Source organism: Rhinolophus sinicus, chromosome 7 (assembly GCF_057876585.1).
Source record: "Rhinolophus sinicus isolate RSI-liver-muscle chromosome 7, RSI-T2T, whole genome shotgun sequence".
Taxonomy (NCBI): Eukaryota; Metazoa; Chordata; class Mammalia; order Chiroptera; family Rhinolophidae; genus Rhinolophus; species Rhinolophus sinicus.
Window position 1 is genome coordinate 1750248 of NC_142507.1, and position 27499 is coordinate 1777746.

A 27499-nucleotide genomic window follows, 5' to 3' on the forward strand; every position below is an offset into this window, starting at 1 on the left:
TCTCTCGGCGCAGGCGCAGAGGGGCCGCTAAGGGCGACGCACTGAGGTAAGCCCCACCTACCGGAAGCCGTGCGCCGGAAGAGGCGCCGGCAGGAAGTGGGCGGATGCGCTTTTCCCGGATTGGTCGTGGGCTCCTTTCGCCCCGCCCCGCTTGCTCCTCGGCGGCCTAGGAGTTGAAGTGTCAAGCGCGCGGGTAGGTCATGGCGCTGTCAGCGCTGCTCTGGCGTTTTCTCCCGTGGGGACGTGGCATCGCCTCGGGACTTCGGCTTTCGACAGGTGCTGCTGGCAGCCGCGGGACGTGCGGGCGTTGGCGACTCGGCGGGTCTGAGGTAACTAACCCGCCGTCCTCGCTCCCGCGTCCCCTCCGCTAGCGGCCCGCGCCGCCTTAGGGAAAGGGGTGAACTGAGGAAGGAACTCGGGCCGGGCGTCCCCAGAGACTCCCGCGACCGACAGGTCCTCGTCCTTTACCTGTGTGAAGTCCCCCGCTTGCGCTCCCCGAGACGCTGTCCGTCCTGTGTGACAACAGCCGGAGCGGGGAGAACCTCGGCCGCTGTGAAAGTTCCCTTTCGCGATGCCGGTTACGGTAACCACGCCTGCGGCTGTCAGTCTAGCGGACTGAAACGTTTGTGGTGGGATTTTGAAAATTCCTGCCACTCAGAAGCAGAGATTTGGTACTATTGAGGTCTTTTTATTATTATTATCATTTGAGTTGCTCGCTTTGCCTGCATAATGTTAAGGAAGAATGCTGAGATAGATGTTGGATTGTAGTGCCGGTTTTGGCATTTGTGTTACACTGTTCGGGCTTTCCTTTATTTCTGAAACAGGAGTGGAGGGCGAGACCGGGCATTGGTGCATACGGTATATGTCATTTGAACTAGATGTTTCATTATTTCATACTCTAAAATGCACATTTTTGACTATGTGCAGAGTTACTGGGTTGGGGTAGGCGGTAATGAAAGACAGTAAGGTTTGCCCCCTTTTGCTCCCAAGAGCTTATAGGAAGATGTGCTGCTGTTGGATGATGTATGCAGAAGGGTGGGAGGAAACTGGTTAGTTCCAGTTTTCAAATTACAGCATCGGTGAATTTAAAACTATTTTAGTGATGTGATCATACTTTAGGTAATAATAGCTAACATTTATTGAAGTCTTCCTATATAGCCAGTCATTGTGTTAAGTATTGCCTCATTTAATCTTCATTTCCACCCTATGAAGTCAGAACTGTCACTTTAACCATTTTTTAAAAGAGGAAACTAAAATAGATTAAGTAATGTGTCTAAGTCTCACAGTTAGAAAGATGTTGGATTTGATGGCAGATAGATTCTCTCCAGAGCCTATGCGCTGCACACAGCCGCTGTGCTTCAAACCTGAAAACTAGAGAAGCAAGATAGCAAGGGTAAGACAAAAGTCAAGAATGGGAGGGACTAAAGAAACATGACAACTAAATGCAATACATAATCAGGATTCGATCCTGTGTGGGAGAGAAAATAGTTGGTATAAAGGACAGCACTGGGACAATAAGCAAAATTTGTATATTAAATAATAGTATTCTGTCAATTTCCTTCACTTCTGCATACTCAGTTTCTTCCAGGGTAGTCAGGAAGGTCAGACTATATTTAAGGAGATGGGGTTACTCAAGGGAGTAAATACCAGAAGGCGGGGATCTACAGGGGCCGTTTTATTTTTAATTTATTTATTTATTGAGATATAATTGACATATAACTTTGATTTCAGGTGTACAAAATAATGATTCGATACTTATGTATATTGTAAATAGTCACCACAGTAAGTTTAGTTAACATCCATCTCTACACAGTTATTTTTTTCTTCTGATGAGAATGTTTATGATTTACTCTCTTAGCAACTTTCAAATATATAATACATTATTAACTATAGTAACCACACTGTACATTAAATTCCCAGGACTTATTTTTAAAAGCTGGCAGTTTGTATCTTTGATTGCCTTGTCCCATTTCACCCACCTCTGCCCCCTGCTTCTGGTAACCACCAGTCTATCTGTTTTCTGTATTTATGAGTTTGGAATTTTTTTTTTTTTTTTTTAGATTCCACATATAAGTGAAATCATATGGTACTTGTCGTTCTCTGTCTGACTTATTTCACTTTAGCATAATGCCCTCAAGGTCCATCCATGGTGAAATTTCATTCTTTTTATGGCTGAATAATATTCCATTGTATAGATATACCATATTTATTTATCCATTCATCTATGGACATTTACTTGTAGGTTGCTTTCATTTCTTGGCTATTGTAAATAATACTGCAATGAACGTGAGGGTGCATATATCTTTTTGAGTTAAGTGTTTTCATTTCCTTTGGATAAATATTCAGAAGTGAAACTGCTGGATCACAAGGCAGTTCTATTTTTAATGTTTTGGGGAATGTCCATACTGTTTTCCATAGTGGGTGCACCAATTTACATTCCCACCAACAGTGCATGAGGATTCCCTTTTCTCCACATTCTCGCCAACACTTGTTATTTCTTTTCTTTTTGATAACATCCATGCTGACAGGTGTGAGGTGATATCTTATTGTGGTTTTGTTTTGCATTTCCCTGATGATTAGTGATGTTGAGCATCTTTTCATGTACCTGTTGGCCATTGTGTGTCTTTGGGAAACGGTCTCTTTAGATCCTCTGCCCATTTTTTAAATCAAATTGTTTGGTTTTTGTCTATTGAGTTGTATGAGTTTCTAAAAATATGTTTTGGATACTAATCCCTTATCACATATATGATTTGCAAGTGTTTTCTCCCATTTGGTAGGTTGCCTTTTAATTTTGTTGATGGTTTCCTTTGCTGTGCAGAAGCTTTTTAGTTTCATAAAGTCCCACTGCTTTATTTTTGCTTCTTTTGCCTTTGCTTTTGTTTTCAAATCCAAAAAAATTAGTGCCGAGACTGAAGTCAAGGAGCTTATCACCTGTATTTTCTTCTAGGAGTTTTATGGTTTCAGGTCTTAATGTTCAAGTCTTTAATCCAATTTGAGTTAATTGTGTGTATGGTGTAAGTTAGTGGTTCAGTTTCATTCTTTTGCATGTATCTGTTCAGTTTTGCCAATGCCATATATTGAAGAGACTGTCCTTTCCCCATTGTATTGATATATTCTTGGCTCCTTAGTCATAAATAAATTGATCAAATATGTGTGGGTTTATTTCTGGGCTCTCTGTTTTGTTCCATTAATCTATGTGTCTGTTTTTATGCCAATACCATACTGTTTTGATTACCATAGCCATGTAGTATATAGTTTGAAGTCAGGGACTGTGATGCCTCCAACTTCGTTCTTTCTCAAGATTGCTTTGACTATTCAGGATCTTTTATGGTTCCATACAAATTTTAGGATTATTTGTTCTATTTGTGTGAAAAACACCCTCAGAATTTTGATAGGGATTGCATTGAATCTGCACATTGCTTTGTGTAGTATGAACATTTTAACAATATTCTTCAAATTCATGAGCATGGATTTGTGTCCTCCTCAATTTCTTTCATCAATGTATTACAGTTTTCAGTGTACAGATTTTTAAATTTAACCTCCTTGGTTAAATTTATTCTTAGGTATTCTTGTTGATGAAATTGTAAATGGGATTGTTTTCTTAAAATTCTCTTTCTGATCTTTTGTTATTAGTATATGAAAACACAACAGGTTTGTGTATATTGATTTTATATCTTACAACTTGCCTGAGTATGTCTTTAGTTCTAACAGTTTTTTGGTGGAGTCCTTAGAGTTTTTATGATATAATATCATGTCATGTGCAAATAGTGACAATTTTACTTCTTTCAGATTTAGAAGCCTTTTATTTCTCTTTCTCATCCAATTGCTCTGGCTAGGACTTCCAACACTATGGTTGAATAAAAGTGGCAAGGGTTGGCATCCTTGTTTTGTCTCATCTTAGAGGAAAAGCTTTCAGCTTTACACTGTTGGGTATGACGTTAGCTGTGGGTTTGTCATACATGGCCTTTATTATGTTGACGTATGTTCCCTCTATACCCACCTTGTTGAGAATTTTATCATAAATAGAGGTTGAATTTTGTCAAATGCTTTTTCTGCACCAGTTGAGGTGGTTACTGATTTATGGCCTTCATTTTGTTAGTGTGGTGTATCACATTGATTGATAGGTGGCTATTGAACCGTCCTTGCTTTCCTGGAATAAATCCCACTTGATCATGGCATGTGATCCTTTTACTGTATTGTTGACTCTCTCCTTTGTCTTTTGATACTTTAATTAATAATGTGTCTCATGAGTCTCTTTGGATTAATCTTATTTCTAATTCCCTGGGTTTCCTGGATTTGAATGAATGTTTTTTTCTCCAGGTTAGGGAAGTATTCAGCAATTAATTCTTCAACTAAGCCTTGTGCCCTTTTCTTCCTTTCTTTCTTCTCCTTCTAGAATCCCATAATACAAATGTTGGTCAGCTCGATGTCACATAAGTTCCTTAAGCTATCTTCCCTCTTTTTCATTCTTTATATTTTTTGCTGCTCTGATTGGGTGAGTTCCATTGCCCTGTCTTTGAATTCATTGATCCTTTCTTCGACTTCATCTCTTCTGCTGTTGAACCTCTCTTGTATTTTTTCAATTCAGTTATTGTATTCTTCAGCTGTGTGACTTCTGTTTGGTATTTTCTTATATTTTCTCTTTGTTAAAATTCTTACGTTGTTCATTTTTCCCCTGAGCTCAGTGAGCATCTTTATGACTGTTATTTTGAACTCTTCATTAGGTAAATTACTTTTCTCTGTTTCATTAAGGTCATTTTCCAAGCTTTTATCTTGCTTTCCTTTGGAGCATATTTTTCTCTTTCTTCGTTTTCCTTGACTCTCTGTGTTGGTTTCTATGCACTGGGTGAAACAGCCCCCTCTCCCAGGCCTGAAGGAGTGGCTTGTGTAGGAGATGAATCTTCTTGTTCAACCCTTCCCTAGCTCTTGCTGTCATCCAGTCATTGTGATTGTTCAAGCAGCTGACTTTATTCTTAGTGGCTCCCAGTAATGGAGGGTACACCAAGATTTGTCAGTGTCCCAAAAGGGGGTATTTTAGTAAGCACGTAGATTCAGGCTGATTGGAAGCCAGACCTCTGGCACCAGCTTTTAAAGTACAAACACCCCCACCATGCTTCTCTTTGGTAAATGCAAATAAACTCAGAAAATTAAATGTTAAAAATGTGACTACATCAAATTTAGTTTGACTACTTTGCCGTTACCTTGTTTCAAATCCCTTTGGGTTCAGTATCTTGTATACTCATGCTCAAGACGATAATAAAGCACTGAGCACATTGGAATGTGTTGGATTCCTGATTCCTCATTCCTACTCTGGATACTTAGGAGAAGTCAAAATGTGAACCAGGGGTGGGTTGTGTTTGTTTTCTTAACCTGCACAATCAGAAGAATCGAGTTGTCATTTACCGTGAAAGGGAAAACTGAGGGAAACAGTAGCTGTTTTGGCTGATAAACTTGAAGTTCCTGTTGTACTTCATGTGAAGATAAGTGTTGATTAGGCAGCTGGATTTAGGGTTCTGAAGTTTAGAGGAGACACTGGGCTCGTTACGTTTGCATGTTTTTGACATGTTGATGGTAACAAGTCATGAAATGAAATGAGATCACCAAAATGATACAAATAGAGAAAACAAGGTCTGGGACTAAGCCCAGGACACACCTGGACAGTGAGGTATTGGAGATGAGGAACCAACAAAAGGAACAGGTGTTGAAACGAGGAAATTCAATAGAGTAGTATTTCAAAAGCTAAGTGAAAATGTTTCAAGAGTGAGAGGACGCAGCAAGTGCTGGGAAAGGGGCTGGATGTTATTACAGAGGGGCCTGAGGAGATTGGGGGTTGCTGGATATATTCATTATCTTGATTGTGCTGATGGTGATGGCTTTACGGGTTTATACGCATGTCTTAAATTGTACCCATTATGTATGTGCAGTTTATTGTATATCATTTACCTCAGTAAAGCTGCTTTAAAAAATTAAACATCCAATCATGATTTTTTTTAAAAAGGAGAGAGTGATCATCTAGCAAATGCTGTTGAAAGGTCAAGTAAGATGGGAATTCAGAATGACCATCGGAAATAGCAGTGCCCTTTGTTACTTAGTAACGTCAGGATCCACAGTGGAATTGTGGGGATAAAAGTGTGATTGGCATGAGTTCAAGAGAGAATGGGAAGAGGGGGTAGGGATAGAGTAAACACAAGTTTGTAAAAGAGTTTTGCTGAAAAGAGAAGTTGGAAAATGAGTCTGAAGGGGGTAAGGGGAAGCTTTGGTGTTTGCTTTTAAGAAGGGAAAGAACACAGCTCACAAAGAAAGTATAGCTTATTTTTATACTGATGGGAATGAATCAACAGAAATGGAAAAAGAAAGAAAAAGAAAAATGCTACATGACAGAGAAAAATTGTTGTGGGAGAAGGGAAGTGAGACCCATATATTCCTCCTTTGCCATTGGTCTTGAGAATTCTGACCATGATTATGAAAATTAATTTCTAAATCTCTTTGGATATACTCTTTATTTTATTCGTTGTTTATTGAAAAACTGAGTTTTGTGGATCACTTTTGAAGACATCTTTACTTAAAGCCGTGTACGTTTTTTATGTGTAGAAATTAACCATATTTGATATTTTCATCTTGTCTGGGTTTTTTTGGTCTTTTTCATCTTGTTTATTCTTAAAATTGGTATGTATATGTTGGTGTCTCATAGTTTATTTCATACCATTTTGATATCCGTGCCTCCTCAAATAAAATGTAGCTCTTCCAATCCAGCACTTACCTGCATGACTGATTCTTAGATTTAGCTACCACCCTTAACCACTCTTATGAATCCTAACAGAACATGCACTCCATTGAAAGTAATAACGTGAAATCATTTTACTGACGCATTTAATGAAGTAAATTCGGAACTTCCAGTATTCTTGGGATTGGTTGCTTTGGGGGTGGGAGAAAAGTGACGTAATTTTAACTTGGTGTGGTAGTTGCTTCACATTTTCTGTTTAATTAATTCTGACCATAATTGTTTCCATAGGTGATGGGAAACCCAGGGGCTTTCAGAAGAAGCCTTTTATTCTCAGCCTTGTCTTATTTGGGATTTGAAACTTATCAGGTCATCTCTCGGGCTGCTGTGGTTCATGCCACAGCCAAAGGTAAGTCTAAGCTAAACTCCTGAACGCTTAGTGATTTATGTTTGTTCTTTTTTGTTAGTAACTTAGTTATTTTTGAATAGACATTGAAACTACTATCGTTATAGGCTAGATTATTTTCTACTTTTCTCTACTTGTCAGTTTGATATATGTTCTTCTAGTAACTAGAGCTCCTTCAGTGAGAAACACCCTATTAACACTTTATACTTGTATAGGACCCTTGGGCTAAGAATATTTGTTACATTTTTAAAGGGTCCAGGGATTGTGGGATGGGGAAGAATATACCACAGAGACCATATCTGGCCAGCAAAGCCTAAGATATTTACGCTATGGATCCCTTATAGAAAAAGTTGCCAATCCCTACTTTATAAAGCTACAATGATTCTTTTCTTTCCTTATTGCTGTGGTGTTACACTAGCTTTAGAGTTATTTAAAGCTACCATTCTGAACTTATTGAAGAAGAGATAGTAGTTATAGGATTACATATCAAGCATGTGACTAAACTAGAATTTATAAAGTTTGGAAAAGGAAATGGGGTGCAGTGACCTAGCCGTCCAGCTTTTTTTATTTAACATTCAGGTGCTGGATGTTACTTCTTTTTTGCAACGCGTGAGAGACTGCAGCAAAGCTGTGTCTGGGACCAGTACTTGCCTGGTATATGTATACAGTTGTCATGGGTGCCACGAGTTTGTGTGACGTTCTAAGTGTTTATTACTATAGAAATTCTGATTCTTTTTATCCAGTACATGCTAATTCTTTCATTTTAGCTGGCTTATACCTATGTTCATATACAGACTATTCAAAAGAAGTCACAACTTCCTCTGCAACATAAAAATAAAAGTATGTATGTACAAAAATAACTCTAAAAGTTAGTTCCAATCTAGCACTAAATAAAACTTTGAAAAAAAATAACATTTTAACATTCCAAGCTATAACATATTCTGAAAACTAAATTCGTTGTTTTTATTACAAATTTTAATGAAAACTGTCGTATGTTTTTTAATCCTTTCTCTATTTTCAAGCATAACTTGAGCACTTAAAACATTAATGCGAAGAACAGAATATGGATATTCATTTAGCTTTCTTTGATTTTCTTTAGCTTTTTTTTTAAACATAACCTTATTTTATAATTAGTTGGTTGACATGTTGTTCATATAATTTGTGACACTAAGCCACAGCCCTTGAAAAAAATCATCAATTATTGGTAAACTATAGAAACCATTTTTTTCTAACTTATGAAAATATAACTTCATTGGTGTCCTTACAAGTTTTATTGTCATCTGTCGCCCTTCTCTGCTATTTTTCATTTTTTTAGGAATTGGTCTTCAACTAATTACACTCATCAAAACTTCTGCTTGATTATCTTTAGATCTGCTTCATGCTCATTGAAGCCAATTAAAAATATTTTTCTTCTCCCTTTACTGAGATTAAATCATTAAAAGTGAGACTGTTTTAGAAATTAATCCAAGGACATGTATATATTTTTGATTGTAGGACTCATTTTTTTAAATGATTATGTCTATATTTACCACAGCATACCTACTTATCAGCAGTAATTGAAGCAGTCCAGAAGAAAAATTTTTATTATTTCCTTAAAAGAGGCAAAATTCAAAGCCCCTCAAGATATGCTAATGCATTCACAGTATCTGTGTGTGAAAGTCCACTTGTAAAATGCTTAACAGCTGGTTCCAAGTGGCTCAGCTCGCCTGCTCTTCACACAGTCACTGCCGTTGCCTTTTCATGTTCTTCTACTGATTCTCTGTACGAGGACCCTGCAGAGCGGGTCAGTGCCCCCTCCGTACACGGATCCCTCTGTACTGCCCAGGGCACTTCGGGAGGCTCCGCGCACTCCCAGTACCGCCGAGTATTATGGTGTGAAAAAAGTCTTGCCTTAGATTTTATGATGTTGCTGTACTTACAGCCTTATAGTGTCTAGAAAAATCTTAGCGTATCTAGGAAATCTAGGTACTCACTTTCTGCTTCATAAGTGCTCCCTGGAGGAACTTCAGAAATAGAGCTGTTTGCTTGCCGAGGGTGGAGTATTTCATTCCTCTCACTTGGCTAAGACTACACTTAGCAAGGAAACTAGAAAATCAAAGTTACCAACTTACATATGCACTATGTCACATCGTGGGCCGTATTTTTCCATTGTACAGCTGTAGGTTGAATTAGTGTCTCCATTCATCTTGGGATATTTATTCACTTCTTAAGTTGAAAACTAATTTACTTTGAAAGTTTAGTCCATTTATAGACTATGGTCTCTTGATGTCAGTAACAGCTCATTTTCAAATATTTTCAGGAAAAGCACAGAGCATTAAACAAGTTAAAACCAGTTGATTTGCAGGTGTGTGAGGGGTCTGCCTGCTCCCTTCCTAGTGCCTGTGAGTCTGCAGTGTCAGAGGCAGTGTATTTGTCCTTATAAATTGCACAGTAAGTGATTTCAGAAACTTCTGGTCAGAATCAGGGAAAAGCATCTATCTGTCTGTCTATTTATAGATCTATATCTGTATATATCTATATGTATCTATATATATGTATATATCTACATATAAATATATAGATATATAGATTTAAAGCCTGGATACTATAGTTTGTGCTATTGTACTGTATAATAAAGTAATTGGAGATCAGTGATTTTAGAAGTTATAAAAGAAGAATACAAAAATGATTTAAACTATGTTAAATTTTTCAGTCGATTTCTCCATTTTTAATTACATGAGTGATGAGATGTAGAGTTCCTATATCATGTTAAGGACAGTGGTCTCTGTAAGTCTCCTCAGGGAGTTGGAGAAAATTCAACAAATAGAATTAAATGTAACTTTGCTACTTACACATATGCGTATCATACACGTGTCATGTGCACGTTCAGATGTACCGTATCAGCTACGTTTAGTCTGATAAGCGAGCGCCACTGGATTGAAATCAAGGTGAGGGCAGGGCTGTGTCCCTTGTGGAGGCTTCAGGGAGAATGTTTCCTGGTGTCTCAGCTTTCAGAGGCCGTCCCTTTCCTCCATGCTCACAGCCAGCAGTCACTTCGCTCTGACCTTGGGCCCACTGTCACACCTCTTCCCCATTAGGGACTCCTGTGTTTATATTGGCCCCACCTATTGGCTAATCCAAGGTAATTTCCTTCTTTGATGTCAGCTGATTAGCACCTTAATTCCATCCCCAAACGTAATGCCCCTTTGCCATGCAAGCTGTACGTTTTCACAGCTTCCAGGGGTTAGGATGTTTGGAGCCATTGTTCTGCCTACCACAAATATCTGCTAAGAGTGCTGAGACTACTACTTACTCTTTTTAAGAGTCTTTGAATTGTTATAACCCGAATCTGGAGAATAGACCACTGATAAATATAAAGAATAAAAGGGAGGCAAACTTAAGAAAATTAACCAGCTGTGGGAATATTATTAAACTCTAGCACCTAACTAATTTGAAATAGGATTAAAGAGTGGGAAAAAAATCTTTATTTAATTTTAGGGTTTCTTTGCTATTGTCATTTAATTTTTCTTAAACTAGTATGATTACATCATGATGTTAACTTAATAAAAACCACTTCACACGGTTGTGTCAAATTCATGAGGTGTTTTGTTTTTTTTGCTGATCTAGATTTTAATTTTTCAAAAACTCAAAAAAAAAAAATGTTTTAACCTCAAATGCACTATGATTAATTAAAACATACCAAGGTAAATAATAAACTTAACTGAACAACATTGGAATATTGTCTTATATGTAGGGCTGAGTAATACAGCTCCCTTACAGAAGACAACATTAAATGTGTGTATGCCTTAGTGATAATTGGAATATCCCAAAATTCAGACAACTGTTTTCTTCAGTAACTAGTCAACTTTTTTAGAGCATTACACTGTCTATAAGTTTTGTGTGCTTTGGAGTAATGTCTAAACTAGTTAATGGTTGGAGCATAGAGCCAAGGAGTTAAGTTTTAGATTCTCTGTGTAGTTAACATCATGTAAGTTTTTGATGACATATTTGACTCTTTCCATAATATCTGTATGAGTTAAGTCATGAAGAGAATCTAATAATACTATGGTTCAGTCCGTGCAAATTAATAATTTTCAGTGGGTATCATACCATTTCCTATGATGGATGGTACTTAAAAGTAGCACTCACAACAAAGAGGGGAAAGGTAACACAAACTCTTCAGAGGAAATTCCTTTCTTCATTTTAAAAAATGTATCACATTTAGTACCAGAATCAGTTTTCTAATTTTTTACTCTCCATAGTTTAAGTAAATCACTTCCTGTGATAGTGTCACAATTATTTCTACGACACATCTGCATATTGCAGAATTTCTGATCTCTTTATAGAGGATTTCTGTATCTAATTTCTTTTGCTTATATATGAAAGTGTTTGTGTTTCTTAGAATTATTGTTGTCTGGCTTGGGAAGACCTACCTTACTGTGTTCTTCTTTCTTTTATAGTCTCGAGAGTTGAGGAAGTCCTTGCACAAGCAGACTACCTGTACGAAAGTGGAGAAACAGAAAAACTTTATCAGTTGCTGACCCAGTACAAGGAAAGGTAAGTGATATGTGAGGGGACTGGGTTTGCGGTTTCCTCAAAATTTTTGTGTTATTTAACACTTAAAATGATTCTTGATGCTTGAAATTTTTATGCTTTAAAAAAGTTTTTATTTCAAAGTAATATTTCTTAAGAGTTTAATTGATAGTATGCTGTTTTTTTCTTACATCAAGTGACTTAAAAATGCTGCATGTATGCTGTGATGTAGGAAAGGCTTTTCTGCTTACTCTAGTAGAATGCTGAAATACTTTCTCCATTTTGTTATTTTGCTTTGGATAATACAAGGTCGTCGTTGAATATGTTTATTGCATCTATATTGTATATTTCTCATTTCTTTTAAATTAAATTTTTATTGGTATAAGATTTATATTACTTAGGATGATTTTATGCCACCATTGAATGGTATCCGTGTATCACTTTAAAAACAGTCTTTTAGAGAAACTGAAAATACCTTTTTTGTTTTAATAGATCACAGGTTTAGTCCAGAGAATCACTGTGTGTGTGTGTGGGGGGGGGGGGGAGGATACAGGGAGAAGACGATCCAGTCCCAGAAATTAAGTCAAATAAGGCTAAAAGGCATTTCCAGGTCACTGATCAACCTTGTCTCCAAAACTGAAAATATTGAGTCATTTTCTGCTCCATTTCTGAGATTCCCCAAACAAATGTTTTCCCCAAGATCTGTCAGTTTTACTTCCTAAATATCTGTCAGACCCATTTTTCCTTCTCCATTCTCCCTTCAGTAACTTAAGGTGGCTGGTTTGGCATTTTATACTCACTGCAGTAACTACCTGAAAAGTAAGTTATAAGGTAGTTAAACCATATTCATTGAATTATAAATATGCTATTGCTACTTTTAGTTTACAAATTTTGTGTGAATTGTTTTTGTTAAGAAATATATAATATTGTAAGGCTTAAAGGCAGACATTTAATAAAAAGGAATTTAAGGTTAGTTTTTAAAATATTTATAACTCTTAATTGTGGTAACATTTTATTAAACATTTCTTATTTTATATGATCATATGTAAGGGCAGTTCTTCTAGGAGTCCAGTGCCCTTACTTGAAATATGCCATGTATCAGGGCATGGGTGACGCGTTCAAGCATAGGGTGCATTTTGAGGTTCCATTACTGTACTCAATGCTTCATTACCAAGTACTTGTCATATACCTGTTGTGTGCCAGATCCTGTATTTGGGGCTAGGGCTACAGCAGCGTTGTTTTTCTTAACATGATCCTGTCTGTTTATGTATTTTGTGATATTTTCTGAACCAGTTTGTGAGTTTTCTGAAGCACAGTTGCAATGAAGTCAAGCCTCAAGTTATATGTTGAATTTGCTAAGGTGAATGTTTAGAGAATTCAAATACAAAGATATTTTCTAAGGAAGTTGCATTTTATATAATACAGGTAAGTTATATTTATGTATGATGTTTGATATTTTGTAGGAAATTTTGGCAAATAAAGTTGTGTGAAAGAAAACAACAAATTTAACATTATGAATAATGGCATCTGATATCGTGTTGCTTGCTGTGTCCTCACTGACCTGAAAGACCATATGTATTCACTAGTCATGTGGCCCTGAGCAGTTCGTAAATGCAAGTTAAATGGTTGTTTTATATCTATTTCACATTAGTGAAGATGCAGAGTTACTGTGGCGTTTGGCACGGGCATCACGTGATGTAGCTCAGCTTAGCGGAACCTCCGCGGAGGAGAAAAAGCTCCTGGTGTATGAAGCCTTAGCGTACGCAAAGAGAGCCCTAGAGAAAAATGAATCAAGCTTTGCAGCTCATAAGGTGAGGTGCCGAAAGTACCAGAACCGCTACCCTGTGCCGAGGGGGCGTTGGTCTGTTATCACTGTTTACATAGAAAAGGGAGTGGTCCTCTTCTCAAGTCGGGAAGAGATTTATTTTCAGATCGTTTTTTCAAAAAGAAGTTTTTTCCCTTGCATTCTTGAACATTTATTCTAACTTCATTAGTATGTTTGATAAATTGCTTTTGTGAATGCTTGGTTTTGAACAAAAGTATTAGTAGTTTCATGAATTACCTGTATTAATTCTTCTTTGAATGTTTGGTAAAATTCACCCGTGACGCCATCTGGTCCACAATTTTTGTTTGTGGGTGGGGGGAGGGAGGCTTGATTACTGATTTGACTTCCTTAGTTATCTGTCCAGATTTTGTTTCTTCCTGATTCAGTCTTGCATGATTGTATGTTTCTAGGAATTTATCCATTTTTTCCAATTTGTTAGCACATAATTGTTCATGGTATTTCCTTATAATCTTTTGCATATCTGTGGTGTCAGTTGTCACTTCTCTTTCATTTCTGATTTTATTTTTTTAGGCTCTCTTTTTCCTGATGAGTCTGGCTAAATGTTTATCAATTTTGTTTATCTTTTCAAAAAACCAGCTGTTGTTTCATTGATCCTTTCTATTTTTTTAAACTGTTTCATTTATTTTCACTCTGATTTTTATTTTCTTCCTTCTACTCACTTTGGGCTTTGTTTTTCTTTTCCTAGTTCCTTTAGGTGTAACATTAGACTATTTATTTGAGATTTTTCTTGTTTCTTGAGGTAGGATTGCTATGAATTTCCCTCATATAACTATTTTGCCTGTGTCCCATAGATTTTGCGTTATATTTTCTTTTGTCTCTTGGTATTTTTTTATTTGTTCCTTGATCTCGTTAACCCATTCATTGTTTAGTAACGTGTTATTTAGCCTCCATGTAGTTTGTGTGTTTTTCAGTTTTCTTTTTGAAATTGATTTCTAGTTTCATACCATTGGTATCAGAGAAAATTTGTGATATCATTTCAGTCTTAAGTTTATTGAGACTTGTTTTGTCGCCGAACATGAATGGAAAATGTTCTGTGACTATGGTGGAAAATGTTCTATGTCTATGGTGGAAAATGTTCCACGTGTATTTGAAAAGAATAGGTATTCTGCTGCTTTGGGACGAAAGGCTCTAAAAATACCAATTAAGTCCATCTGGTCTAATGTGTCATTTAAGGCAACTGTTTCTTTGTTGATTTCATGTCTGAATGCTCTACCCATTGATGTCAGTGGGGTGTTAACATCCCCTATTAGAACTGTATTACTGTCAATCTCTCTCTTTATGTCCATCAATTTCTGCTTTATTTATTTAGCTGCTCCTATGTTGGGAGTGTATATGTTTGTAAGAGTTATATCTTTTTGCTGAATTGATCCCTTTATCGTTATGAAATGCCCTTCTTTGTCTCTTGTTACAGCCTTTGTTTTAAAATCCATTTTGTCTGATATAAGTATTGCTACCTCAGCTTTTTTTTTTTTCATTTCCATTTGCATGAAATATTTTTTCCATCCCTTTACTTTGTCTGTGTGTGTCTTTCAATCTGAAGTGGGTCTCTTATAGGCAGCATATGTACAGGTCTTATTTTTTATCTATTCAGTCACCCTATGTCTTTTGATTGGAGCGTTTAGTTCATTTACATTTAAAGTAATTATTAATAGGTATGTAGTTATTGCCATTTTATTAATTGTTTTATGATTGTTTTTGTAGTTTTTCTTTGCTTCTTATTTTCTTGCTCTCTTGTATGTTCATGACTTTCTCTAGTGTTGTGTTTGGATTCTTTTCTCTTTCTTGTATGTCTTATAGATTTCTGGTCTGTGGTTACTATGTGCTTCATGTATACCAAGCTATGTTGGTAACAGTCAATTTTAGGTTGATGGTTGCTTAAGTTCAACCACATTCTAAAATCACTACAAACTACTAGAAACAAACTACTTTGTTTGTTTATTATCATTTTAAAAACTCTTTTGTGTGCACGTATTTGTGGTTATCCCTTAATCTATTGTTGTAATCACACAGGATCTTCCTGCTTTTGTCTTTTAACCTTTGTACTAGTTTTTGTACTAGTTTTATAGTTGGTTGACCCACTGTTTGCCTCACCAACACTTGTTACTGTAGTGATCCTAGTTGGTGTGAAGGGATATCTCATCCTAGTTTTGATTTATATTTTCCTAATTACTAATGATGTTAAGCATCTTTTCATGTGCTTATTGGACATTTGTGTATCTTCTTTAGGAAAATGTCTATTCTGATTTTTAAACTTGGTTGTCTTTTTATTGTTTAGTTGTAAGAGCATTTTTTCTAGATACTAGAGCCTCATTAGATATGATTTGCAAGTCTTTCCTTCCATTCTGTCTTTTTACTTTCTTGACAGTGTTGTTTAATGCACAAGTTTTGATTTTGATGAAGTTCAATGTATTTTTCTTTGATTGCTTCTATTTTTGATGTCACATCTGAAAAACTTGCCCAATCCAAGCTTATGCAGATTTTCATCTATGCTTCTTAGTCAGAATTTTATATTTTTTAGCTCGTACATTAGGTCTTTGCTCCGCTTGGAGTTAACTTTTATACATGCTATGGTAGGAGTCCAGAGTAATTCTTTTTGCATATAAATATGCAGTTTCCTAACACCATTTGTTGAAAAGACTGTTCTTTCTCCATTGAATGGTCTTGGCATCCTTGACAAAAATCAGTTGAACATAAATGTATGGGTTTATCTTTGAACTCTCAGTTCTATTCCATTGGTTTATGTGTATCCTATGCCAGTGCTACAATGTCTCAGTTACTGTAGCTTTTTAGTAAGTTTTGAAATAAGCAAGTGTGAGTCCTCCAGTTTTGTTCTTTTTCAAGATTGCTTTGACTATTCTAAGTCCCTTGAATTTCCATACAAATTTTAGGAACAGCTTGTAAATTTCTGCAAAGGAGCCAATTGGGTTTTTGACAGAGATTATATTGAATCTGTAGATCAATTAGGGGAATGTTACTATCGTAACAACATCATGTCTTCTCGTCCATGAACATGGCTTATCTTTTCATTTACTTAGATCTTTTTTTCATTCAATAGTGTTTTATAATATTCTTTGGTTAAATTTATTCTTAAGTATTTTATTCTATTTGATGCTATTATAATTGGAATTGTTTTCTTAATTTCATTTTCAGATTGTTCATTGCTAGTGTATAGGAATGCAACTGATTTTTGCATATTGATTTTTATATCCTATAGCTTTGCTAAACTCATTGATTCTATTAGGGTTTTTTTGTATTTGTTTTTTTGGTAGATTCTTTAGGGTTTTCAATATAAGATCATGTCATCTATAAATAGAGATAGCATTACTCTTTTCCTTTCCAATCTGGACACCTTTTATTATTGATCTTGCCCAATTTCCCTGGCTAGAAGGTCCAGCACAATGTTGCAGGGGCAGGAGTGGATGTTCTTGTTTTGTCCCTGGTCGTATGGAGCAGCTCTTAGGCTCGCCTCATTTTTTTCTTGTCTCTCAGGTATCACTGTCACCTGATAGTATTTTGAGATTCTTTATTTTTTATACTTTGTCTTTTTTTTTTTTTTCCTGAGTTTCAGGCAAGAAGGTAAATCTAGTATCTGTTGCCCCTTCTTAGCTAGAATATCTATTTAAAAGTTTCTTTAAAAATAATGTAAATTCAGTATAGACAATAGGCATTTTGGAAACTGAGAAAAAGAATACAGATATGGAAATAAAAATCACCCACGATCACACCTCCTACCATCAGCTCTTGCTAGTGTGATCATTAATTAATTGGTCACTAAATGCCAGTCTCATCGGGGGAGAATGCTAAGGACTCATCCAAAAGCTTTGTTTATTGTGTATGTATATGGTGGTTCAGTGCATAAGAGGAGGTGATTTTATCCAGGGCCCTGAGATATGGGAGAAGATCAGGGCATCAAGTTTGAGACCCTCTGTGACCCCTCTGGTCATCTGCATTTGGGCTACTGGGTGTCTGCCAATGAAGATTAAATTAGCATAGTCTACAGAGGTGTGTGTGTGTGTGTGTGTGTGTGTGTGTGTGTGTGTGTGATTTAAAGTATACTTTTTAATTTTTAATGAAATTGCAGGATAAAAATATTTTGGTGGAAAATAGATTTAAACAGAAGTTTAAGTGTTAAAGTATTTGTGGTTATAATTATTAGAATCCCACAGACATAAACTCAAACAAAAGAAGGGTGTTTATTATAAGAAACTTACACTTCACAGAACCCAAAGGCAGGGTCAATTTAAGCCTCAGTTGCTTTGAGGCTCTCGTCTCTCCTCTTTGCTGTCATCTGCACGTCCTTTCACCACAGACCATTGTTCTCCTAAGTCTAGTGACTTTCCACAGCACCTGGTTTATGGAGCTTCGATGTTTTGGATTCCGTTCTTAGGGAAGCAACTCCAATGAGCTCATTCTGGGTCTGTTGTCCAAGTATGGCTGTGGGGACTAGGTCAAGGCTGACAAATGTGGCCGTTGTTACCTTAACAATGCAGATTGGGAGAAGAGGTAGCGCCCCGAAAAGATGATGGAAAAATAAAATGATGGTCATTCAGGTGCAGATTTTTCTCAATGTATATTCAGACTGTCGACATGTATTATTGTTACTCCCACATTGCATTGATTTCTTAGAGACTCACTACTCTGTGTTGTACTGTAGTTCTCCAAAGACACGTCCTAGCCTATCCTTGAGTTCCTTGGGGGCCAAGTCCACTTTTCTTTGTACATTCCAGCATATTTAGTACAGTGTTTATGCTCAAAAACTTTTTGTTGAGTGAGAATGACCACTGAGGAATAGTTACTCAGGTTTGCCTTGTATTGAATGGAATATTATTAAGTGTTATTCTTCTTACACCTTTTCCTTCTATTTTTAGTGGTATGCAATCTGTGTTAGTGATGTTGGAGATTATGAAGGCATCAAGGCTAAAATCGCAAATGCCTACGTCATCAAGGAGCATTTTGAGGTACTGATGAACTTAAAAGTCATAGTTTTCTGAGTAGATTTGTTTCACTTACCTGAAGCCAGATCGCAAACCACCTAAAACGTAGTGACAGTTTGTTTCTCCCGGTTGGGTGGGCTGACTGCTCAGGGGCGCTTCTGTCATACTTGGTGTCTCTGGGTCCATGGAGAGCGAGCGCTGCATTCCCTGGGACCCTCGGCTGGGACAGGAAAGCACAAGGTGGCCTCTGACCTGCAACCGTTTCTCCACGTTTCTTGTCATCATTACTCGTCAAACCCAGCTCTTTGCTGGCTTCCAAGAGCGAGCGTTGCGAGGGGAATGTTCCAGTGTGCAGGCAGCACACTCAGTAATATCCTGCGGATGCAACCAAGTCGGGCCAGGAGCAGAGGCTAGGAGGGGACGATCCGAGGCCCTGGCCGCTGGGCGGGCGGCCGCCCTCCAGTATGACAGTGGGCTCACCACTCCCCCAGTGACAGTGCTGGTTACGAGTAGGACCTGTGTGTTTGTACATTTTCATATTTCCCCTCAAGTTAATTTACGTAGTTAGAGTAAGCCCTTCCTGAGCTGCCAGGAATGCTGCAGGACTGTGCATATTTCCTGACGTGCGTGCGCTCTACTGCGTTGTCCTCAAAGCGCACACAGCTGCCACTGAAGGCCCAGCGTGTGTCCTTCTTACAACTCTGCACCGCCTCAGAAATGCAGAGGGAGAAGAAGTGATGAAACCGTAGGGCTAATGCTCACGTGCTGGCTGATGAAACCGTTTCTGAATTCTGGGGTATAGTCTCAGGGCCCAGTGTATTTAATGACCAGTGAAAAAGAGCTATGGGCTGGGAGGCAGGAGACGTAGGTCCTCATTCAGGCGTCAGCAGTGTGTGTACACGTGTGTGTATTTCAGTTGAGTAATAATGTACAGTCTTCACATTTACGACCTTTGAACTCAGATCGCGTTCTGTAATCAGTGGTATTTGGTCATTGGCAGCACCTTCTGGTAATTGGCAGCACTTCTTTTCTAGTGGCTTGTAAAATAATAACGTGTCATAATTTTTATGGTATCTTACACTCAATGAAATACAGTATTTTGCTCCATGGCGTTAGATAAATCTTCTACGTTACTCTGTGTCTTGAGATGTAAAAATACATGACAAGTAACTTCCAAAGTGAATAATGAAAAATTGCAGAAAATGTATTAATGTATACTTTAAATAAACAGTGAAGGCTATAGGTTATATTTGGAAAAAAAACAATGTTTTGTATAAGCTTTCAAATGTATGTGTGTTAAGTATATTTAAAAATGACAATTTTTTATCATTTATACTACTACTTCAAATTCCACTATTATAGCTGATGTCGGAAGGAATTATTCTGGTCGTTTTTGAAGACTTAAACTAATGGCAGGAAGAATTATGAAAAGGTTTGCTTGAGAGTAGCCCCTCCCACCCATGAGACGGCTGCACTCCCGTAGCCCAGGCGTCAATTGCACATGACGAATGGACTTTCTTTTGCATGTAGAATGGTTCTGGATCTGTGCCATTCTTAAATAGTTAAATAATTTCATGTGGTGCTTGAGTTTCTCGTGCGCCTGCCAACGGGCAAGGATACACTTTAAATATATTTTACTATAAATCGTATCACTGTATTGATAGTAAACTTGAGATCAGTGCTGGTTCGTATTCATGTGAGTAAAGCAAGGTTGAAGTGCCTGGTACTTAAGAAAAGTAAAACGAGGATGATGCTGGTGACGGACGATAGGACTGCGTTAAGCACCTCTTGTTACTTGCTCGTTTCAGTTTCACCACCACCCTCTGCGGGAGCTGTGGTACCTTCTCAGTTCTATAAAAGCAAACCCAGATATGCCAAGGTCAAAAAGTCAGAAGCCACCGAGTTGTGGTTGAACCCTGGTATCTGGCTTCAGAGCCCACACTGGTAACCGGTACAAATAGTTGAAAACGCGTCTCACACATTACCAACTGAACGTGAAAATATGTGTGTACAGAAAAGCATCAGCTAGGAGGTCTCAGTTTTTAAAAAGGGGTCTTTTATTTTTAATGGAATAATGTTAATCTGTGAAATTTCCTTACTTTTCAACAAAGTAATGGATAAAAGGAGGAGTAATTTCTATAAAGTTATTCTGTGGTTTATGCTTTACATTAATTCACATCAGACTTTCGCATAGGAAATAGAAACTAGGGAGACTATCAGCATATTTTACATTATACAGAATTATTCTATTAACAAATTCTGTGAATAAGTAGTATTTTTTCTTGGCTAAATATAGATGGGGAAGTTGAGCAAAATCTGTATGCAGGACGAGACTTTCTACCATGATGTTCTTTGTTCTTTTAGGAAAGAGTACTTTGTACTCAGTAGTCATATAGGACTTGGCAAAAAGAACTTCCTTATTTTTCTTTTAATTTAGAAAGAACAGTGAGCGCTACAGGGCACCATTCTCAGAATTAGTTTCACTGACAAATTTCATGTTTTTTCTCATCAACCCTATTGTCAGTTTCTGACCCTAAAAACCAGTAACCTTCGTACAAGTCATTTAATTGTGTATGGAAACCACGTTAACCAGTTACAGAATCAGGGGAAACAAATTGGTGTTGAGCATCATAGACTGAAATGCAGCGTTGCAGATGGTTTTTACATCATTGCGTCTTCAGCAAACATAGTAAAGTGCTCAGTGGTGTTTAAAAAACAAATGACTGATTTTCTCATTTCTTGTTAGAAAGCAATTGAATTGAACCCTAAAGATGCCACCTCAATTCACCTTATGGGTATTTGGTAAGAAAATTTATTTAAATTAAATGTTCAGTGTTATTTAATATGATCTTACTTTGTAGTATATGAAAAGCAAGATGTAAAATATTTTAAAATATTCACTTGGAAGTCAAGAGTGTTTAAGCCATTAAATTAACTAGTGGTTGGGCATGTACTGTTAGAAAATACTAATAAATTGATTGTGATCGTGTTAAACCTTATTATGCAGATCATTTAGAAACATGTACAGTCGTCCCCCCTTATCCGTAGGGGACACATTCCAAGACCCCCAGTGGACGCCTGGAACTGCGGACAGTACCGAGCCCTACGTATGCTGGTTTTTCCCTATGTAAACTCACCTTTCCTCCTGAAGGACACTACCCGGCTTCTTTATGGCGTATCCAAATTGCCAGCGTCACTGCTTGAGCGCTTTGGGGCCGTTGTGAGGTGGAGTAAGGGTGACCAGACCACAAGCACTGCGTGCGACACCTGACCGCTGATGTGATAAGACGAGGCGGCTGCTAAGAGACTAATGTGTGGGGAGCCCCTAGTGCGTGATGCTGGGCACAGGGACGGCCCCCGTCCTTGCAGGATGGAGCAGGTCATGCGAGATGCATCACGCTGCCTGGAAGGGAGTGCAATTTAAAAGTTAAGATTTATTTATTTCTGGAATTTTCCATTTCATAGTTGGACAATGGCAACTGAAACCGCAGGAAGTGAAACCATGGCTAAGGGGGGACTACTGTACTAAGACTGACAGGTCTTAAAACTTTTGTTCGTCCTTTAAAATTCCCCATGTTGGGTGGGAAACTCTCCTTGCCCAGGCTGCGTGAAATGGGCTCACGGTCCACTGCAGAGACCCGGCAGGGCCAAGAGGCCGTCTGTCTGCAGTAGGTCTGAGGCGTCCTGTCATCTGAGGAACATGCCAGCTGACCCTGGGAGCTTTGTGTTCTCATGTAACCTTTGTCCACTGTACATCGTACTTGGCTGGTGTGAGCGTGCGCCAGTGTGTGTCACCTGCTTCCTGGTTTAAGAGTCTTTCTTGAGGAAGGTTCGCCACTGTTTTCTTTGGGTGTATAGTCTGCAGAGCTAAATATTCCTTGTAAGAGGTGTAACAATGTAAACAGTCCTGTATGAAGCTCTTTGGAAAGAGGTCTAAAGGAAGGACGCATGAAACTCACCACCTACTGAGGAAGGGGACAGCTGAGGGATGGTCACTAAGGCAGAGACCAGGGAGCAAACATGAGTGAGACACAGTCTTGGCCACATGGTCAGACTAGTCCAACGTCCAACACTGTTTCCTGCTCATTTCGGAAACTTGTCAGAATCGTCGTGTGGTGACTGTTTGCCTCACTCTTAAATATGGGGACTTAAACTTGCCACTGTTTTATGCGTATCATGCTCACTTTGTAATTTTTCTTGATTCTTTTTTAACTTCTGAGTTAGTTTTTCCCATGTGAAAAAATAGGGCAATGATCCCCTCTCATTTAGTTATAAGGTGAGAGAGAACAAACCCCTGAGCGTAGCACCTGGCAGAAAATGAGCCCTCAGTGAAGACTCTGTTACCATTGCGAGTGTGATCGCGGCCTCTTTGTTTTATCCCACAATGCACCCTGACTGATGCATCAGGAAGCCGCGTCTAGATAATGAACGCAGTGGGAGGTCTAGCCTACTAAATATTTGCCAAGTCCAAACTGTTTAAATGGACACTAGAAGATTCCTTTTGTATCTGTCTTTAAGGGCACAAAGGGTACGGTTCGAATGTATGAATGTTCTTTCATTTCCCTGTAGGTGTTATACGTTTGCTGAAATGCCTTGGTATCAGAGGAGGATTGCTAAAATGCTGTTTGCGACCCCTCCCAGCTCCACTTATGAGGAGGTGTGTGCTGTCCTCGTGTCCTTAGTGCCGGTTTCCTAACTGCGGGGCCGTTTGCAGTGTACACACATCTGGACTGAGCAGTGAGGGCCTAGCACGTTTCTCACAAGGCTTCTTAGCACCTCTGTCCACACTGGTGAGTGGGTTTCCTAGGTGAGTGGCTGGCAACTCAGGTGTGTCGGGTGTGTTGTCAGCTAGAGCAGCCCATGGCTAACATCTACATTCGTTTCCTGTTTGAAATTTATACCAGATAAAAGTCATAAAATAGAACAAGAACGATAGAAGCTGTCATTCAGCATGTTTTAGGTACACGTTCTGCAGAATAACAGCCATTTGCCTGGAAAATAAAGTACATGTTTGTACTGACAACAAAGGAAGAGTAATTGAAGCTTTAAAAAAAAAGTGGTATTGACAAACTCTATTCTCTCGTATTTTCCAGGCCTTTTGCTTTTCTTGTTAAAAATAAAATTTGAAAGGGATTTCTGGGCAAATATTTTGGGTTTACTCTTCACAACATTTTCACAGTCAGGAAATCGGTGGAAATCGTTTTCCCAGTATTTGTATCATAAGGAGTTTTTTGGGTTTTTTTTTGGCCTGGAAAGCTGTAGCGTAGAATTATATGTAAAGTATATTGGGTATTTAATTAAAACACATTTGGGAAATATTTATTATTAAAAAGAATGCCTTCCAAGTAAAAAGGTAGTCAGCTCTGCTATGACAAATTACTTGTTTGGGAAATTGGTTGTCAGTTAATGGATTATAAAAACAGTTCAAGTGGGACAAGAAGAATTAGCAGAATTCCAGCCTCACAGTAACATGTTACATAGAAATTTCAATAGTAAAGGACTTTGAAAAATTCACCGGCACAACCTGTGTATCACTGAGTTCAGCTTTGGATTCTATCTAGTTTTTCCCCTGGAGTCACTGTTAAGATTTCAGAAGAGAAAGGTCAGAAGAGCAGAGGTGCTCGTGGCAACGCTCCCCCTGCACCAATGTGGCTCTGGTCCAAGCCGTGACTGCAGGGGCCACATGTCCCCTGCTCTGGTGACTAAACAGTCTTATGTTCGGGTTTGCTGTTATCGCTCGCTGTTGATGAATTGACCATTATTTTAAGATATTTTAATGTACTTCCTGACTTATATTTAACATAGGAATAGATCGTTAGAGAAAATATTTTTTTAATACTGATTCTGTTTTAACCCTTTTCATTGTGTTTCGGTTGTGTTTTTTAACAGGCTTTAGGCTACTTTCAAAGGGCAGAGCAAGGTAAAATATTTTTTATTTCAGATACCAATCTAGTTAAAATTGTACGAATACTTTATATATATAATAGGAATTTTTAAAAGAAAAATGTTATTTATTCTGCTACACTTTTGTACTAGACACTATCAAACAATTTTTAAAGTGTTTATTCAGCAAAGACCACCTGAGTAAGAATTTGGCCCTCCCGAATTTAGAGCTGCGATTCTGGAATGGTCCTTCCTTTGATGTCTTCAAATCCAGCCTTCCTTTTCGAGAGGAGGCTTTGTCGGTTAGCAGTCTCATTTAAGACCACACAGCTAATTAGAGGCATTTCAATGGAACTGTCAGGTTTTAAACCAGGCCAGTTTTTATTCCGTTGCAGATACTGTCTACTTTTCCTATTGTCTACTTTTCCTATCACTTGTGCTTAGAAGAAATGGCCAGCCTACTAAACTGACACCAGCCCATCCTAACTTGATTCTTTTTAATATTAGCAGCACCAACTAGAGAAGGCTGAAATACATTTCTGTAATCAGAAAATTAGACTGTTTTAAATTTGAGAGCCTGTTCATATGGACTTGTCCAAATGCTTTCATGATAACAAAGCACTCTTAAAAAACCATTTTTTTCTAAAGAACTGTCTGAATGTTAACACACTCTCTGTGATACGTTTGTTCTGACTGTTACTGCCTTCTTCTGCCATTCTCATCATGGTCGCTTGACATGTCGTGAAGATGAATCTAGGAACAACGTTTCCCCAAAGGGATGTAAAGCCAGGGCGGTAGAGACGTGAGGGTTGGGGTGATGAGAAAAATGTGGTCTCGCGGTGCTGCGGAGAAGACAGTGCTGCTGGTTAAGTGCAGTCTTCTCCAGTCGTAGCCCGGAGGTCGCTGGCTCTGCGGTCTTCCCTCCCGGCCGTCTGGCGGCGGAGTTCCATCAAGGGCCTCAGCCTTATCACTCCACGCAGGAGTGTTTGTTTACGTGTCTAAGACCAGATCAGGGAGGACGGGACTTCATTGTCTCACAATTGCATCCTCGTTGTTTAGGATGATGCTGGGCAAATTTGCTAAATGAGAAAAAGATGGAGGAATAAATTGACTTCACCCCAGGGAAACCTTAAGTACACCCAATGGCATCTCACCAGTATGTTCAAATTAGAGTTTCTGGCTGAGGAGCAAATGGACTTAAACTATATGCAGGAAAGAGTGTGCTTTGAATATAAAGGGTCCCGGTTGATAGGAGGAAACTGGGTAAAGAACTAGTGAAGCACGTGGGACCGTCCCATGCTTTCATTCATAGGTTTTCTGTTGACATTTCTCCCTCAGCCGAGAGTGTTCCCCACCTTTGTTAAAATCCTGTTCAGCCTCCAACGCTGCCCAGAGTAACCTCTAAGAGCTAGTTGCTTTTCCCCCTGCTTCCCTTGGTCCCCGTACTTTAGAATTAGTACACCTATCAAAGCATTCTTTTCATTCTTTTTACATTTAGTTGTGCTCGTGTTTCTCGCTCCTTTCCATTATAAATTCCAAGTGTGGCCCACATTCAGCACACACTGGTCAACCCAGTGTGCGTAGTGACGTGTCGTCATTTCATTCTCACTCGGCAAGAGTGTGGAGAGCGTGTTAGGTCCCAGGCTCTGCTGCGGGCACTTGGGGTGCAGCAGGGCACGAGACGGGTACAGCCAGGGCCCTGCCCCGGGGAGCGCGCCTGCTGCCGAGCCTGGGCCCAGCTATTAGATGGGGCAGCTGCTTTAGGCAATCGCTGTGGAAAGGCAGGTGTGTGCGGTGCGGGGCCCGGCAGGGTACATGCTCAGTAAGTGATCATTTTACAGGTGGTTGTGATAGGAATAGTGGGACAGGAGAATCTGTGAGTTTGGACATGTGTACTGACCACACAAATTTATTATTGGAATGTAGACCAAAAAATAACAGTACTGTTTCATCTGAGATCAGTTTGTTTTTCCTTCTTGCAAACAGTGGATCCGAACTTCTACAGCAAAAACTTGCTTCTTTTAGGAAAGACTTATTTGAAGCTCCACAACAGAAAGCTTGCCGCTTTCTGGCTGGTGAAAGCCAGGGACTACCCGGCACACACGGACCAGGACAGACAGGTAAGCGTCTCCACCCAGCGAGCGGCACACACACCCCTGGAAGTGAGCGGGAGCAGGGACGTCTGAGAAACCTGCAGTCTGAATGCTTATTGTTGAGACGTGTCCACTTCAGACGTGTAAAGGCATGGACGTTTACACTCGCGCCTGCCTGTCAGCACACAGGCGTGAACGATTTACTGCAGTAACAGCCACTCCTGACTGACACTCTGCAGACCAAGGACAGTATTTTGCCGTGTATAATGCTACTTTTTTGCCCAAATTTGTAAGGGAAAAATAAGGATGTGCATTACACATGGGTAGTACTAATTTTATGTCTATTATATGTAAATGTTTTTAATTCTTTTATTTATGCTTATGAGTTAAGTGTAACTCTAGAAATCAATAGCGATATCCGTATGCAAAATAATACCCTGGAATACAATCATCGGTTTTGGTGAACTTACGAGGAACTTGCAGAGGAAGAGTTGTTGGCCTCCTATGATAAGTAAAAATCATACATTTGTTACCGGTACATAACATTTCTTGTACCTTGTATCTGTTCCTGTGTTTTGTAATTATTTGTTACATAACATTTCTTGCACCATAATATGTTAAAAAGTAAATGCTAATATTCCTTTATAACACAAAGGATAAGTACCTGAATGTAAACAAATAAAAATTTGAATTAAAAAATTAAAACGAAAGATTTTTTTCCCTGAAAGTTTGGGCCAAAAACGTGGGTGCGCATTATACATGGCAAAGTATGGAGTTTCTAGAAGGGAACTGGCGGGCAGGGCTTGTGCAGTGCTGCTGCACTCCCATCTCACCCAGTCCCCACATAGGACCTTTGCCCTCACACGTGCCGTCCTAATTGGGGGAAAGTCAGAAGCACAGCCCACTCTGAACGTGACCCCACCGGCTGGTCCGTGTTGCGCTGCTCCTTCATAACACGTGTTTTTCCATTTTAGATACAGACAGAAGCCGCTCAGTTGCTTACTGGTTTCAGTGACAAGAACTGAAAATGTTTCAGAGAAGAAAGCACATGAAGTATCTAGGAAACAGTGCCTTTTTGTCAAATTATAAGTACATTAACCATAA

General features: G+C 38.7%; 1 protein-coding gene across 6 annotated transcripts; it reads left to right on the forward strand.

Moving 5' to 3' along the window:
* The first annotated feature begins 144 nt into the window (after positions 1–144).
* RMDN1 (regulator of microtubule dynamics 1) lies at positions 145–27499 on the forward strand. 6 transcript variants are annotated; one of them, XR_012491812.2, is made up of 10 exons: positions 145–329; positions 7013–7130; positions 11567–11663; positions 13291–13450; positions 18354–18443; positions 21166–21221; positions 22989–23209; positions 24309–24339; positions 26289–26422; positions 27370–27499. XR_012491812.2 is itself a non-coding variant. In XM_019726262.3 (10 exons), the coding sequence occupies exons 1-10, from the start codon at positions 201–203 to the stop codon at positions 27418–27420; spliced, it is 954 nt and encodes a 317-aa protein (XP_019581821.3). In that variant the 5' UTR covers positions 145–200; the 3' UTR covers positions 27421–27499. The 6 variants fall into 6 exon arrangements, 5 of the variants coding, with proteins under 5 accessions (XP_019581821.3, XP_088655468.1, XP_019581822.3 ...); XM_019726262.3 differs by having other exon boundaries at positions 22989–23076; XM_088799342.1 differs by having other exon boundaries at positions 22989–23076; positions 26289–26415; positions 27367–27499.